General features: G+C 43.4%; 1 protein-coding gene across 1 annotated transcript in view; it reads left to right on the top strand.

The window, feature by feature from the left end:
• LOC144504730 (NADPH oxidase 3-like) overlaps positions 1-13591 on the top strand; it is a 60584-nt gene extending 46993 nt beyond the window's left edge. Inside the window, exons 11-12 of the mRNA XM_078230476.1 lie at positions 1023-1147; positions 13465-13591. Coding sequence (XP_078086602.1) covers positions 1023-1147; positions 13465-13591 — 252 coding nt within the window. The remainder of the gene's footprint in view (positions 1-1022; positions 1148-13464) is intronic.
• Positions 13592-16549: the final 2958 nt, after the last annotated feature.

The raw sequence follows: 16549 nt of genomic DNA, 5'->3' as shown, positions 1-16549 counted from the left end.
CATGGACAAAAAAGCTGAAATCCAGAGGTGAGGTTAGAGTGACGGTCCTTTACAACAAGGCAGTATTTAAGCAGGTGTGGCATCAAGGAGCCCTGGCAAAATTGAAGTCAAAAGAAGTCAAGGGGAAAACTATTCAGTGATTGGAGTTCATATCTAGTACAAAGGAAGATGCGTGTGGTTTCATTTATTTCAGCCCCAGTGTCCTAGGTCCACCTACTTCATCAATGATCTTCCCTTAATCATAAAGTCAGAAGTGGGGATTTTCATTGTGGTTTTCCAGCTACAGAAGTGGGCTGTACTAGCATGCAGCAAGACCTGGACAATCTTCAGGACTGGGCTGATAATTAGCAAGTAACGTTCACACCACACAAGTGCCAGGCAATGACCAACCCCAACAAGAGAGAATCGAACTATCTGCCCTTGACATTCAATAACATTACCATCATTAAATCCCCCACCACGAACATCCTGGGGACTACCATGAACCTGAAATTCAACTAGACCTGCTTATGGCTACAACACAAGGTCAGAGGCTGGAAATGGTGCAGCGAGTAACTTATCTTCTGACTCCCCAAAGCCTATCCACCATGTACAAAGCATAAGTCAAGAATGTAAAGGAATGCTCTCCATTTGCCTGGTTGAGTGCAGCTCCAACAATACTCAAGAAGATTAACAATGGAGCTTTGTTTCCTGCAGCACTATGGGTGCACCGACATCATATGGACTGAATGGTTCAAAAAGACAGCTCACCACCACTTTCTCAAGGACAATTATGGTGGTCAACTAATGCAGACCTTGCTAGCAACACTCTCAGCCCAGAAACAAATATGTAAAAAATACTACTGATGGAGCTGAGTTTATATTAATTCACTACCTACTACATAACAGTACATTGTATTGCTTAGTGCTGTCTAAGCTTTTTTTTTGCCAATGAAGGAGTTAAATAGTTTGAGACACAATTTGCAACATTAAAGACCTTTAGCAATTGCTCTGATGATAGACTGGCACTTGTTTTTCTGTAGGCTGCTCACATTGCCTTGCATTATGAAAAGAATGAAGATGTTATCACTGGACTGAAACAGAAGACTTTCTATGGCAGGCCAAATTGGAACAAGGAGTTCAAACGCATAGCTGAGCATCATCCTGGGTAAGGCCTTTGATGCTTTAAATAGTGGTTGAGTCATCAGACATTAATGCATGTTTATAAAAGGTTTGGACTAGAATCCATAATTTACCTTATAACAAACAAATAATATTTGTGCTTCAAGGATCAGTGCTGGACCCACTGTTATTTGTCATTTATATTAATGATTTGGATGAGAATAGAGGGGGCATGGTTAGTAAGTTTGCAAATGACATCAAGATTGGTGGCATAGTGGACAGTGAAGAAAGTTATCTCCAATTGCAACGGGATCTTGATCAATTGGGCCAATGGGCTGACGAATGGCAGATGGAGTTTAATTTAAACAAATGTGAGGTGATGCATTTTGGTAGATTGAACCAGGGCAGGACTTACTCAGTTAATGGTAGGGCATCGGGGAGAGTTACAGAACAAAGAGATCATGGGGTACATGTTCATAGCTCCTTGAAAGTGGAGTCACAGGTGGACAGAGTGGCGAAGAAGGCATTTAGCATGCTTGGTTTCATCGGTCAGAACATTGAATACAGGAGTTGGGACGTCTTGTTGAAGTTGTACAAGACATTGGTAAGGCCACACATGGAATACTGTGTGCAATTCTGGTCACCCTATTATAGAAAAGATATTATTAAACTAGAAAGAGTGCAGAAAAGATTTACTAGGATGCTACTGGGACTTGATGGATTGAGTTATAAGGAGAGGCTGAATAGACTGGGACTTTTTTCTCTGGAGCGTAGGAGGCTGAGGGGTGACCTTATAGAGGTCAATAAAATAATGAGGGGCAAAGACAAGGTAGATAGTCAATATCTTTTCCCAAAGGTAGGGGAGTTTAAAACTAGAGGGCATAGGTTTAAGGTGAGAGGGGAGAGATACAAAAGTGTCCAGAGGGGCAATTTTTTCACACAGAGGGTGTGAGTGCCTGGAACAAGCTGCCAGAGGTAGTAGTGGAGGCGGGTACAATTTTATCTTTTAAAAAGCATTTAGATAGTTACATGGGTACGATGGGTATAGAGGGATATGGGCCAAATGTGGGCAATTGGGATTAGCTTAGGGATTTTTTTTAAAAAGGGCCTGTTTCCATGCTGTAAACCTCTATGACTCTATTTCAGAGAGATTGGGGCTCAAAATTGGAGTAAAGTATTAAGTAATCTGCACTGTTATCAGTAGAGTGACATGAAACATATATACCTTTGCTAACTCCTGTGAGACCTCAGTCTTACTTAGCCAAACTGTCTGAAGCAGTGCTAAGTGGAGACTGCAGTTCATTAGATGCAGAATGAAATAGAAAGTGTACTGTCTGAGGTACAATGCTGTAACCAAGAGCACAATTGGTTGTTGACTGAGATCAGGTTGACCATGGATGGGATATTCCATTCTGGAGTATAAGGTTGTTGGCGGTAGTGGAAATGAATGTGATTCTGGTTGTGACAGCTAACCAAGCACAATCTCATGCTGTTCAGTTCATTAAATATGCATCAATAAAGAGCAAAATTAATCCTGCAGCAGGGCAGGCAGGTAGTCACCATCCCACCATTTCCTTGTGGGGCCATCAAAAGGTCCAGGCACCATGTGTAAAGCACACCAGGGCAGCCATTCACACACTGCAGGCTGGGAGCTCCAGAATCTGCATCAACCAGAATGTGACAGAGCAGACAATTTGTGGCCTCATGGTTTGGCGAAGCTCCTTGCAGGTTCTCCTCCAGGCTGTCCAAGAAAGAAGAAAGGTGTTCTTTCTCAAGGATGGCAGCTGGAGGTCCTCCTGTCTGAGCACAGTGGCCTGGGCCGAGGTCACAGTAGCCTGGGCCGAGGTCACAGCGGAGGTTAGAACCCATGGGGCCCAGAGGAGAGCAGCTCAGCAGAGGAGGTAAAGAATGAACAATCTGCTGTGCTCTATCAGGGTAAATGGCATAGTCTACCCACTGCAAAGTGACACTCATCAGGGCATCAGATAGTGTATGTGTACAACTACACAGGAGTTGTCAGACAGGAGTTCGTGTCGTAGGACTCAGCAGTGGATAGGACATCTGCGTGGCAGCCACATCATACTCTCAATGTCCTATCAGTTGCAGAACATCCTGCTTGTTAATCATTACTGGGGATGGTTCAGGAGATGGCAGAGGCATGCATGCTCCTGAACTGCTCTACCACCTATTGGAATGATACTCAATCCCCTTCTGTCTTTCTGCAGGACAAGAATGTGCACAACCTGAGAAAGTTGTTTTTCTAACTCCTGAGATCCCAGTCTTATTTAGCCAATCTGTCTAAAGCAGTGCTAAGTGGAGACTGTAGTTCTATTAGGTGCAGAATGAAATAGAAAGTGTACACTGTTTGAGCTACAATGCAGCAACATGCTGCAATCAAGAGCACAATTAGTTGTTGACTGAATGGGCCAAGAGCACTGGCAGCATGCTTGATATTAGACTGCTAACTAACTTCTAGGAGGAGGCCACTGAGCTAGCTGGGAATGAGCAGGACTGTGTTTGCACAGAAGATGAGCTAGGATTCCCCAAGAAAGCCAGTGAGGATGTCTCCAGTCTTCAGTTGGCAGGTGCACCACAGTGTGAGACATTGCTTTAATAAGGGAGCCTGCTTAGGCATCCAATAAATCTTTTCTCCATTCCAGCTACCAGAAAGTTCCAAAGAAGGGAAGCAGCCACCAAACCAGTTCCAGTACCACCTCTGAGGTGGATGCCTCACAGGCCTCTGGTGATTCATCTTCACAGCATTCATCTGCACCCTCTATCAGTGCAGAGCCATTCACATCATGGGGTACACATTCTTGATCAGGGTCACAATCTGGTGAGCGCATCACAGACATGGGTCCACAGTTGGTGGAGGAGGTGACAGTTTATGCTCCTGACACTTGGAGAACTGCTCAGACTCATGCATATGACACACTCTGGACTCAGCCTTAAGAGAAATGATGGAGATGCAGGGGCAGGCAGGGGAACCGTCAGGGAAAGATGCCAGTAGCCATGTGCTGATTACACTGAAAGTTGAAGGAATCCAACCACATCTGTTTGCTGTCTTGACTCCAGCATGCGTGCACATGGCTACCTCAATGGAAAAGGTGGCAGCCGAGACCCAGGTCTAGCAGAACACACAATGGCTGTCCATCCAGTGTGTTTGGATCTGCACTCTGTCACTCTAGCCATGGTTGCAGTGCCACAGTGGCTAAGTGAGAGAAGGCAGGGTACTCAACCTCCTTCCAGCAGTCAGGCAGGTGCCATCAGGCACCCACTGGAGTGGAGGAGCACCAGTCAGGCACCTTGTGGGATTCATCCCAGCACACTCCAATGATCTACTACTGCTCAGCCTACCCTCTGCCAGTAACACCAATCCCTCCAGAAGGTGAAGCCGAAGAAGATGCGCCTACACCAGAACAGGAAACACCCTTAGCAGGCCAAGGCTGTCAAGGCCTCGAGCCACCAAAGTCACCTGTCAAAATTATCGCAGTCAACTGGGCATAGCAGTCAGAAGGCTGACGCCACCTCAGCTGTGGATGTTGGTACTGCACATAGGAAAAGAAATAAAGAAGTTTGAAGGCACACAGATTGCATGGGTGTGCAACCATTGGATACAGTTTTGGAACTTGTAAAAATAAGCAGTTTGGAATTGTCCTGGATTTTTATTTTGCTATTAGTTTCTTCAATGGTCAAGAATCCATCAGAGTCCGATAATGTCCACCTATGGAGTCCCATCTGTCACATTATCAACATAGTGAATACTCAATAATCCCACATGTGCATGCTTAAGCAATGCATTAGTCATGAGCATGCAGCCTGACACACATCATGCAATCCATCACTTGCAGCTCAACATGTTCTGGGTTCTGAAAATGATCCATGTACAGGGTGTTCAGTGAAGTCATTGCTGCTGTTGCCCTGACGTGTGATGTGGATGGATGCAAAGATTGCTCAAGGGGATTTAAACAGGTTACGCAAGAGGAAAGGATCACTGTAGATGCAGTTTTAGTGTTGAAAGAGTGAAACTCTACACCATGCTTTTAACAATAGAAAAGCAGAGGCTTCCCTGCATATTTGGAGAATGCTGTTGTGGGCATGTCCAATCATTCTGGCCATCCTTCGTGCATTGTAGTTTTGAGCTGATATGTAGCTGATGGCGGCAAGTATGAAGGCAATGGGCAAGTTAGCCCATTGACTGTAAGAGAGATTAAGTATAGGATTAAAGAGGTGTGTATGCAGTTGCCTTTGTCAGAACTCACATGGACCTCACATGCCCATTTCATTATTAATGATTGAAATAGACCTCATATAAAGGGTTTGCAACCAAAGTGCACCATTCCTCATTACAAGCACCAGCTGATATCTATAAGACAATATGACATAGGAGCAGAAGCAGGCTATTCAGCCCATTAAGTCTGCTCCATCATTGAATGATGGAGCAGACTTGATATGATATGATAATCCTCAACTCCACTTTCCCGCTTTATCCCCATAAAACTTGACTCCCTTACTGATTAAAAACCTGTCTATCTCACCCTTCAATATACCTAACGGTCAAGCCTGTGCAAACCACAGCAGTAAAGAATTCCACAGATTCACTACTCTCTGAGAGAAGAAATTTCTCCTAATCTCTGTCTTAAATGGACACACCTTACTCAGAGATTATGCCCTCTGGTCCTAAACTCTCCCACAAGGGGAACCAATCTCTCAGTCTCTTACCATCAAGCCCTCTGAGAATCCCATATGTCTCAATAAGGTCGCTTTTCATTTTTCTAAACTCCAATGAGTACAGTCCCAAGCTACTTAACCTCTTTTCATGAGAAAATCGCTCCACACCCAGAATCAACCTAGTGAACCTTTAATGGACGGCTTCCAATGCCAGTAGAAAAGGGGACCAAAACTGTTCATAGTATTCCAAGTCTGGGCTAACTAGTACGTTGTATAGTTTTAGCAAGACTTCCCTATTTTTATACACCATTCCCTTTGAAATAAAGGCCAACATGTCATTTGCCTTCCCTATTATCTGCTGAATTTGTATACTAGCTTTTTGTGATTTATATTTTGTGTTCTATGTTCTATACATGAGGACCCCCAAATCCCTCTGTGCTGCAGCTTTCTGCAGTCTTTCTCCATTTAAAGAATATTCAGCTCCTTTCTGCTGCCTACCAAAGTGCATAACTTCACATTTTCCCACATTATGTTCCATCTGCCAAGTTTTTGCTCACTCACTTAACTTATCTATAGCCCTCTGTAAACTCTATATCCAATCCTCACCACTTACATTCCCACCTATTTTTGTATCTTCCGCAAACTTGGCAATAGTACATTTACTTCCCTTGTCCCAGTCATTAATATATATTGTAAATAATTATGGCTCCAGTACTAATCCCTGTGGCACTCCACTAGTTACAAGTTGCCATCCTGAAAATATTCCTCTAATCCCAACTCTTTGTCTTCCATTAGTTAGCCAATCCTCGATCCATCCTAATATACTACCCCAACAATGTGGGCTCTTAGCTTATTAACTAGCCTTTTGCGTGATACCTTATAAGAACATAAGAACATAAGAAATAGGAGCAGGAGTAGGCCATCTGGCCCTTCGAGCCTGCCCCGCCATTCAACAAGATCATGGCTGATCTGAAGCGAATCAGTTCCACTTACCCGTCTGCTCCCCATATCCCCTAATTCCCTTATCAATCAGAAAACTATCTACCCGTGATTTAAACATATTCAACGGGGAAGCCTCCACCACTTCAATGGGCAGAGAATTCCAGAGATTCACTACCCTCTGAGAGAAGAAGTTCCCCCTCAACTCTGTTCTGAACCGGCCCCCCCTTATTTTGAGGCTGTGCCCTCTAGTTCTGGTTTCCCTTCTAAGTGGAAAGAATCTCTCCACCTCTCCCCTATCCAGCCCCTTCATTATCTTATATGTCTCTATAAGATCACCCCTCATCCTTCTAAACTCCAACGAGTACAGACCCAATCTGTTTAATCTCTCCTCATAAGCTACACCCCTCATCTCCGGTATCAACCTGGTGAACCTTCTCTGCACTCCCTCCAAGGCCAATATATCCTTTCGCAAATAAGGGGACCAAAACTGCACACAGTACTCCAGTTGCGGCCTCACCAGTGCCTTGTACAGTTGCAGCAAGACCTCCCTGCTTTTATATTCTATCCCCCTCGCGATAAAGGCCAACATTCCATTCGCCTTCTTGATCACCTGCTGCACCTGCAGACTGAGTTTTTGCGATGCATGCACAAGGACCCCCAGGTCCCTCTGCACAGTCGCACGATGTAATTTTTCTCCATTTAAATAATATTCCAATTTACTATTATTTCTTCCAAAGTGGATAACCTCACATTTGCTAACAAAGAACAAAGAACAGTACAGCACAGGAAACAGGCCCTTCGGCCCTCCAAGCCTGTGCCGCTCCTTGGTCCAACCAGACCAATCGTTTGTATCCCTCCATTCCCAGGCTGCTCATGTGACTATCCAGGTAAGTCTTAAACGATGTCAGCGTGCCTGCCTCCACCACCCTACTTGGCAGCGCATTCCAGGCCCCCACCACCCTCTGTGTAAAAAAACGTCCCTCTGATGTCTGAGTTATACCTCGCCCCTCTCAGCTTGAGCCCGTGACCCCTCGTGATCGTCACCTCCGACCTGGGAAAAAGCTTCCCACTGTTCACCCTATCTATACCCTTCATAATCTTGTATACCTCTATTAGATCTCCCCTCATTCTCCGTCTTTCCAAGGAGAACAACCCCAGTCTACCCAATCTCTCCTCATAGCTAAGACCCTCCATACCAGGCAACATCCTGGTAAACCTTCTCTGCACTCTCTCCAATGCCTCCACGTCCTTCTGGTAGTGCGGCGACCAGAACTGGACGCAGTACTCCAAATGTGGCCTAACCAGCGTTCTATACAGCTGCATCATCAGACTCCAGCTTTTATACTCTATACCCCGTCCTATAAAGGCAAGCATACCATATGCCTTCTTCACTACCTTCTCCACCTGTGTTGCCACCTTCAAGGATTTGTGGACGCACACCTAGGTCCCTCTGTGTTTCTATACTCCTGATGACTCTGCCATTTATTGTATAACTCCTCCCTACATTATTTCTTCCAAAATGCATCACTTCGCATTTATCCGGATTAAACTCCATCTGCCACCTCTCCGCCCAATTTTCCAGCCTATCTATATCCTGCTGTATTGCCCGACAATGCTCTTCGCTATCCGCAACGTTATATTCCATCTGCCAGATCCTCGCCCACTCGCTCAGCCTATCCAAATCTCTCTGCAGACTTTCCGCGTCCTCAACACAATTCGCTTTCCCACTCACCTTCGTGTCATCAGCAAACTTGAATACCCTAGATTCAGTCCCCTCCTCCAGATCATCTATGTAAATGGTAAACAATTGAGGCCCCAGCACCGATCCCTGCGGCACGCCACTGGTCACCAACTGCCAACCAGAAAAGCACCCATTTATCCCAACTCTCTGCTTCCTGTTAGATAGCCAATCCCCAATCCACGCCAACACCTTACCCCAACTCCGTGTACCCCAATCTTCTGCAGCAACCTTTTGTGAGGCACCTTATCGAACGCCTTCTGGGAATCTAAAAACACCACATCCACCGGTTCCCCTCTGTCAACCGCACTAGTGACATCTTCATAAAAGTCCAGTAGATTCGTCAAACACGACTTTCCCTTCATGAATCCATGCTGCGTCTGCTTGATCGAACCATTCTTATTCAGGTGCTCTGTTATTTCCTCTTTAATAATGGACTCTAGCATCTTCCCAACTACGGACGTTAAGCTAACCGGCCTGTAGTTACCCGCCTTTTGTCTACTTCCTTTTTTAAACAGCGGCGTAACAGTAGCTGTTTTCCAGTCAGCCGGCACTACCCCAGAGTCCAGCGAATTTTGATAAATTACTACTAACGCATCTGCTATTACCTCAGCTATTTCTTTCAGTACCCTGGGATGCATTCCATCTGGGCCTGGGGACTTGTCTACCTTCAGTCCTATTAGTCTACCAAGCACCACCTCCTTAGTAACAGTAATTGTATTAAGGACCTCCCCTCCCACCAACTCTCGATCTCTAATATTCGGCAAACTATTTGTGTCTTCCACCGTGAAGACCGACACAAAGAACTTATTTAAAGTCTCAGCCATTTCCTCGTTTTCCACTATTAAATCCCCCCTCTCATCTTCCAAGGGTCCAACATTCACTCTAGCCACTCTATTCCTTTTTATATACTTGTAAAAACTTTTACTATCATTTTTTATATTTTGAGCTAGTTTAGTTTCATAATCTATCTTTCCTTTCTTAATCGCTTTCTTAGTCGTTCTTTGTTTTTCTTTAAAGCTTTCCCAATCCACTAATTCTCCACTATTTTTGGCCACTCTGTACGCATCTGATTTTATTTTAATACTCTCCTTTATTTCCTTCGTTATCCACGTCCGGTTATCCTTTTTCTTACAGTCCTTCTTTATCACCGGAATATATTTTTGCTGAGTACTTAAAAAAATCTCCTTAAAAATCCTCCACTGTTCCTCAGCTGTCCTACCTACCAGTCTGCTCGCCCAGTCTACATTAGTCAATTCCACCCTCATCCTATCGTACTCCCCTCTGTTCAAGCAGAGGACACTGGTTTGGGACCCTACTTTCTCACCCTCCATCTGTATCAGAAATTCCACCATATTATGATCACTCATCCCAAGAGGATCCTTCACAAGAAGATCCTTAATCCTACCTGTCTCTTTGCACAGACCCAGATCCAAGATAGCTCGCTCTCTCGTAGGTTCTGTAACATACTGTTCAATGAAACAATCCCGACAGCATTCCAAGAACTCTTCCTCAAGCCCTCCACGTCCAATTTGAGTCGACCAATCAATATGTAGGTTAAAACCCCCATGATTATTGCCGTTCCACTTTTGCACGCATCCATTATTTGCTTGTTTATAGCCCTCCCCACCTCTAAGTTATTATTTGGGGGCCTATAGACCACGCCTACCAGTGTCTTTCTCCCCCTACTATTCCTTATCTCCACCCACAACGATTCCACGTTTTGCTCCTTAGAGCCTATGTCGTCTCTCACTACCGTCCTGATATTATCCTTTATTAACAAAGCTACCCCATCTCCTTTTTCTACCTGTCATCCTTCCTAAATGCCTGATAACCCTGTATATTCAGTTCCCAGTCCCGGTCACCCTGCAACCACGTTTCTGTGATGGACACTAGATCATATTCATTTGTATGGATTTGTGCCATCAACTCATTTACTTTGTTTCGAATGCTTCGTGCATTCAGGCAAAGTGTCTTTATGCCAGCCTTTATTTGGACCCGGTTTGTTGAAGCGCTACTAACATCTCCCAAGCCCTCTCCTCCTTTAGCTAGTTGTTTATTCACTATACTCCTGGCATTAGAGTAGACACCTCTCAATCCTATGGTCTGACCTCTCCCCTTCTCTGTTCCCAGTCCACCTGCCCTCTTGCACTGCCTATAACCCTTCTCTGTTTGCGAGCTACCTTCCTCACTCTCAGTCACGTCGCTTTGATCCCCTCCCCCCAACCTATCTAGTTTAAACTCTCCCCATTATGGAATGCTTTTTGGAAATCCAAGTATAATACTTCATATCCCCTTTATCTATCCTGCTCGTTACCGCCTCAAAGAAGAATTCGAATAAATTTGTTAGACATAACTTACACTTCATGAAGCCATGATTCTGTTTGACTATATTATGTATTTCTAAATGCTCTGGAAGTTTAGTCCCATTATAAAAAAGATAGAGACGCATTGGAAAAAATGTAAAAAGGGTTCACAGGGATAAGTCTAGCATTAAAAGAACCTACAAAGCAAGAAACTTTGAAGCTCTTTTTTCTAGAAAAGAGAAAGCTGAAGGGTGACCATATAGATGTCTTTAAGATAATCAAAGGCCAGGATTCTCCAGCCATTCACCTCCCCGCCCCGACCCCTTGTTTCCTTTCAGCATAGTTCAAAACTAAATGTTGTAAATATTTGATGGTCACTAATAACTCCAATATTCAGGAGAAACATCTTTACCCAAATAAGTGATAAGAACATAGAACATGTCACCACATGGGTTCTGATGAAGGGTCATTGGCCTGAAACCTTAATGTTGTTTCACTTTCCACAGATGCTGCCTGGACTGAATTAAATTGAATTGAATTGATTTGATTTATTATTGTCACATGTATTGGGATACAGTGAAAAGTATTGTTTCTTGTGTGCTATACAGACAAAACATACCATTCATAGAGTACATAGGGGAGAAGAAAAGAATAGGGTGCAGAATTTAGTGTTGCAGTTATTGATAAGGTGAAGAGAAAGATTAGCTTAATAAGCGATAGGATCATTCAAAAGTCTGATGGCAGCAGGGAAGAAGTGGTTCTTGACTGCTGGGTATTTCCAGCATTTTCTGTTTTTGCTTTGGATTGCCAAAACCCACTCACTTGATGAAGGAGCAATGTTCTGAAAGTCCGTGATTCTAAATAAACCTGTTGGACTTTAACCTGGTGTTGTGAGACTTTTTACTGTGCCCACCCCAGTCCAATGCCAGCATCTCCACATCAAAATCCACAGTATTCTACTTTACTCCAGCACATGGAGTGGTTGAGGAATTTGGATGCATTTAAGGGGAAACTACATAACATAGGGCCTGATTCTCCCATTGCGACCCGCAACTTTTCTGGAGGGTCCGGTTGGGAGAATTGCGTGTCAGCCATTTCGCAGGATTCGCGCATGTGCTAGGAACGCATGCGCGTCTCCCAGAGCCGGAGAACAGTCGCACTGGAAACCGGCGGGAAGAGAGGTAAGTCATTTGAATCTTTTTTTAAAATGTAGTTTAAATATATTTTGCATGTTATTATTGGGCCCGGCACAGAACTTGCCAGGCCTGATAGCATCTCCCATCCCGCCAGGAGTACTTCATTCCGGCGGGGTTTAGAGTAGCTCCCCACGTTCGGGGAACTAGTGGGAGACCCCGCCGGAATGAAAGGGGGGCAATCGGATGGCGGGGGGTCAGGGCTGGCCCGGTTGTTGTGGGGGCTGTGATCAGGCCGTGAGGGGGCTGGAGGGGCAGCACTGCGGTGGTCCTGGGCTGGCCAGCTCAATCGCTGGCCAGCAAATGGGGAGACTGACGGATCAGGACCACTGCGCATGCGCAAGTTCCGAAGCTGACAGCCTCTGGCATGAATAGGCCCCACCCCTGGGTTTTTAATTATATTCATGATTGTGACCTATGCAGTGCACAGAGTGGGGAGATTCAGGTCTAAAGCTGCACTGAAAAAACAGTCGTGATCTAGAACAGTTTTCCCACCAATTCAGCACTTTTGGGAGATTGCCCCCATAGAGTCATAGAGGTGAGGGAGAAAGGACTAGAACTCAAGAACTGCTTCTTTCCTGTTGCCATCAGACTTTTGAATGAGAAGTATTAAGTTGATCTTTCTCTACACCCTAGCTATGACTGTAAAACTGCATTCTGCACCCTCTCCTTTCCTTCTCTATTACTGTATGCTTTGTCTGTATAGCCCTCAAGGGACAATACTTTTCACTGTACAGTAATACACATGACAATTATAAATCAAATCAAATCAAAAGAAGGATATGCTCATCATTTTGGATAAAGTCAGGTGGGAGGAGGCTCACGTGAGACATAAACACTAACATACATCAGTTGAGCCAAATGGCCTCTTTTCTCTGCTGTACACTTGATGTAATAGCAAAAAGGAAATGATTGTTACATCAAAGTTTTGCACAGCGAAAAATCCAAGTTTATTTCAACTTATACAATAAGTAGCTTATGTAATATGATACACTTTGCTTTATTCCCTCTTTGGTAACAATGACCTAGTATTAGCAGCCATACACTCCACCTGCAACTGATATGTATCATCAGAAGTGTTAACGCGAGTTGTCAGAAAAATAAATAGAATGTGATACATTCAGTCATATAATTCATTCACAGCATGTTTCCTGTGCTGCAACTGAATTTCACTCAGCACTGACTACGTTCCCAAGTTTAATGTAGCAAAAAAACAACCAAATAATGTTCATTTGTGTGACTTCAGAAACCTAAATGATAAGTGGTGCTATTTTGTATCAAACAAATTACTACATTCTGATGGCAGCTGTGTTCAATTATCTACTTATATACCTGTAATCCAATTATCTACTTACATACCTGTAATCCTATTAACTACTTGATTCCTTTTTGCAATTTTGTGCCAATGTTTCAACAGCCGACCTCCAATAGTATGAGCATAAAAAATAGCCAACAGCCTGGCAAGTACAAGATGTCTTGTTCTAAATTGTCTCTAACTTTGCATCTTCTACAGGGCCAATGTCGGTGTGTTCTTCTGTGGGCCCAAGGACCTTTCAAGCGTTCTTCATTCAATGTGTAATAGTTACTCATCTGCTGATCCCCAAGGTGTTCAGTTTCACTACAACAAAGAGAATATCTAATCTTGATGCAACTTTTACACAGTGATTATTCTCAAGGTGGAGTTTCGGGATTGTGGTGGAGATTGGGGGAGGGGAAGGATTCGGATGTAACATAAACAGTTTGATCATTTTACTCCCATAGTTCTATAATTTGAAACATCAGATAACAAAATTAACAATATGTAATTGTTATTTAGAAATATAACGTGTCCTTCTTTACATTTTTCACTCAGTTTATTAAAATGAAAATGCCTGTATACAAATGAGCATGCAATAATTATATCTCATGCCTGATTACACTATATAAATTAGCCATGGGATATTCTTTTTTCCTGAAATGTTAATACTGTTGTTTATTTAGAAACATTCTGTTGATGTTAGAGTTCATACCTGACTTCATATTATTTCAATAATGCCAGAAGTTATTGATACACATGAGATATAGCGGCTGCTCTATGTCTACAAGTACTGCCCCAGCACTGCAATGATATAATAGGGGATGTCCTTTACATAAGTCATAGAGTCATTACGGAAATAGAAGAGGGCAATTAGACCCATCTAGGAATCTGTGCAATTTGTAGAGCAATCTAGTCAGTCTTATTTCCCTGTTCAATCCCCATAACCCTGCGAGTTTATTTCCCACAATTGCCTATCCAATTTCCTTTTGAAATCATTTCCACTCCCACCACTCTCGCAGGCAGTGAGTTCCAGTTCATCACCACTTGCTGTGCAAAATAATTCTTCCTCATGAACCTCCTCCCCTATATACTTGTCCAAAACATTAAATCTGTGTCCCTTAGCCCTTGTTCAATCAGCTGATGGGAGCAGTTGTTTTTTGTCTATCTTATCTAAGCCAGTCATAATCTGTACACCTCAATCAGATGTACCCGCAATCTCCTTTGCTCCAGGTAGAACAACCCCAACTTCACCAACCTAGTCTTGTAGCCAAATTCTCTCATCCCTAGAACCACTCTGAAACCAATCTCCTCACTATCTGCTCAAAGACCTTCACATTCTTCCTAAAGCATGGTGATCAGAATTGGATGCAATATTCTATTTGTGGCTTAACCAAAGCTTTATAAAAGTTCACATAACTTGCCTCCTTTTATACACAATATTTCTTGTTAAGCCCAAGATCACATATACTTTGCTCACTACTCTCCAACATGACTTGCCACCTTCAAAGATCAAATCATTTGGACCCCCCAGATCCTTATGTCTGTGCATATTCTTTAGAATTATGCCATTAACTTTGTATTGTCTCTTCCTTTCCCTTCTGCTAAAATGAATTACTTCACAATCTCTGTATTAAATACCATCTACCACTCATCTGACCATTTTGCTAGTCTACCTATGTCCATTCAGGTTCTCCATAATTAACTCAAGCCTCCAAATGCCTGAGATGTATCAACCAGAATCACAGAATTGTTATGGTGCAGAAAGAGGTCATTCAGTCCATCATGGCTGCCACTGACTCTCCAAATGAGCATTATAACTTACTGCCATTCCTTTTTCCCTGTATCCCTGCACATTGTTTCTATTTAAATAATCATCTAATGCCCTCTTGATTGCCTATATTGAATTTGCTCCGACACGCTTCCAGGCAGTACATTCCAAACCCAAACAACTTGTTGTGTGAAAAGATTTTCTCCCATCACATTTGCTTCTTTTGCAAATGACTTTAAATCTGTGCCCTCTCGTTCTTGATCCTTTTACAAACATGAACAGTTTCTCCCTATCTACTCTGTCCAGTCCCCTCATGATTTTGATCATCTCTATAAAATATCCTATTAGCCCTTTTCTCTCCATGGGGAACAGTCCCAACCCTTCCAATTTCTCCTCATGACTGAAGTTCCTCGTCCCTGGAACCATTCTTGTAAAATAAATAAAATAAATGACCAGGTTATAATTTACCTGACAAATCAATCTATACATTTTAATGTGTATGGCTGTATTAAAAATTATTGTATCAAGAGCATATATAGCTTGTGTCATAGTTAACACAAAGGAAGATGGTTGTGCTTGTTGGAGGTTAATCAGCCCAGTCCCAGGATATCAGTGCAGGACTTTCTCACAGTAGTGCTGCTTCATCAATAATCTTCCCTTCATCGTTAGGTCAGAAGTGGGGATGTTTGCTGATGATTGCACAATGTTCTGTTTCATTTGTGATTTCTCAGATAATGAAGCAGTCCATGCCCGCATGCAGCAAGACCTAGATAGGCTTGGGTTGATAGCTGGCAAGTAACATTCATGCTATAAAAGTGTCAGGTACTGACCATTTATTTAAAATTCAACCACCTTCACTTGTCATTCAATTGGATTTGATCTGCCATCATCAACATCCTGGGAGCACCATTAACCAGAAATTTAACGAAACCAGTTATATAAATACTGTGACTACAATAGCAGGTTAGAGGTTGGATATTCTGTGGTGAGTCACTCTCCTCCTGAATCCTCAAAGCCTGTCCACCATCTACAAGGCACAAGCCAATAGTATGTTGTAATACCTGCCTGAATGGGTTCAGCTGCAACAACACTCAGGAACTCAGCAACATCCAGCACAATGTAACCAACTTGATTGTCAACTCATCCACCATCTTAAACATTCAATCCTTCCACCACCGGCACATGGCGTCAGCCGGGTGTACTGTCTGGGTTTTGGAAATACAATCCTGTACTGCCTGACTAACTGGCTTGCCATAGTTATGTGACTCTGCCATGAAGCACTCTGACTATGGAGGCAAACATCTTGAGAGTAGTTCAAGATGAAGCTTCAGGGAGGGGCGAAGATAGTTAATCCACCTTGGATTGTCCATGAGATAAATACTCAAAGGGGTGACTGGAATGGAAAGGAGATTGATGAGATTAACCCCAGTAACCACACTACAAGAGAAGGTTGGGGAGAGGGAGCTGAATGGAGCAGTTGGGGTTGCTGCTTGTCACTGCCAGCCTGGCACCCTGGCACTGCCAGCCTGAAAC

Source organism: Mustelus asterias, chromosome 15, assembly GCF_964213995.1.
Source record: "Mustelus asterias chromosome 15, sMusAst1.hap1.1, whole genome shotgun sequence".
Lineage (NCBI taxonomy): Eukaryota > Metazoa > Chordata > Chondrichthyes > Carcharhiniformes > Triakidae > Mustelus > Mustelus asterias.
Note: the sequence above shows the minus strand (reverse complement) of the source record. Positions and strands in the feature narration are given on the sequence as shown.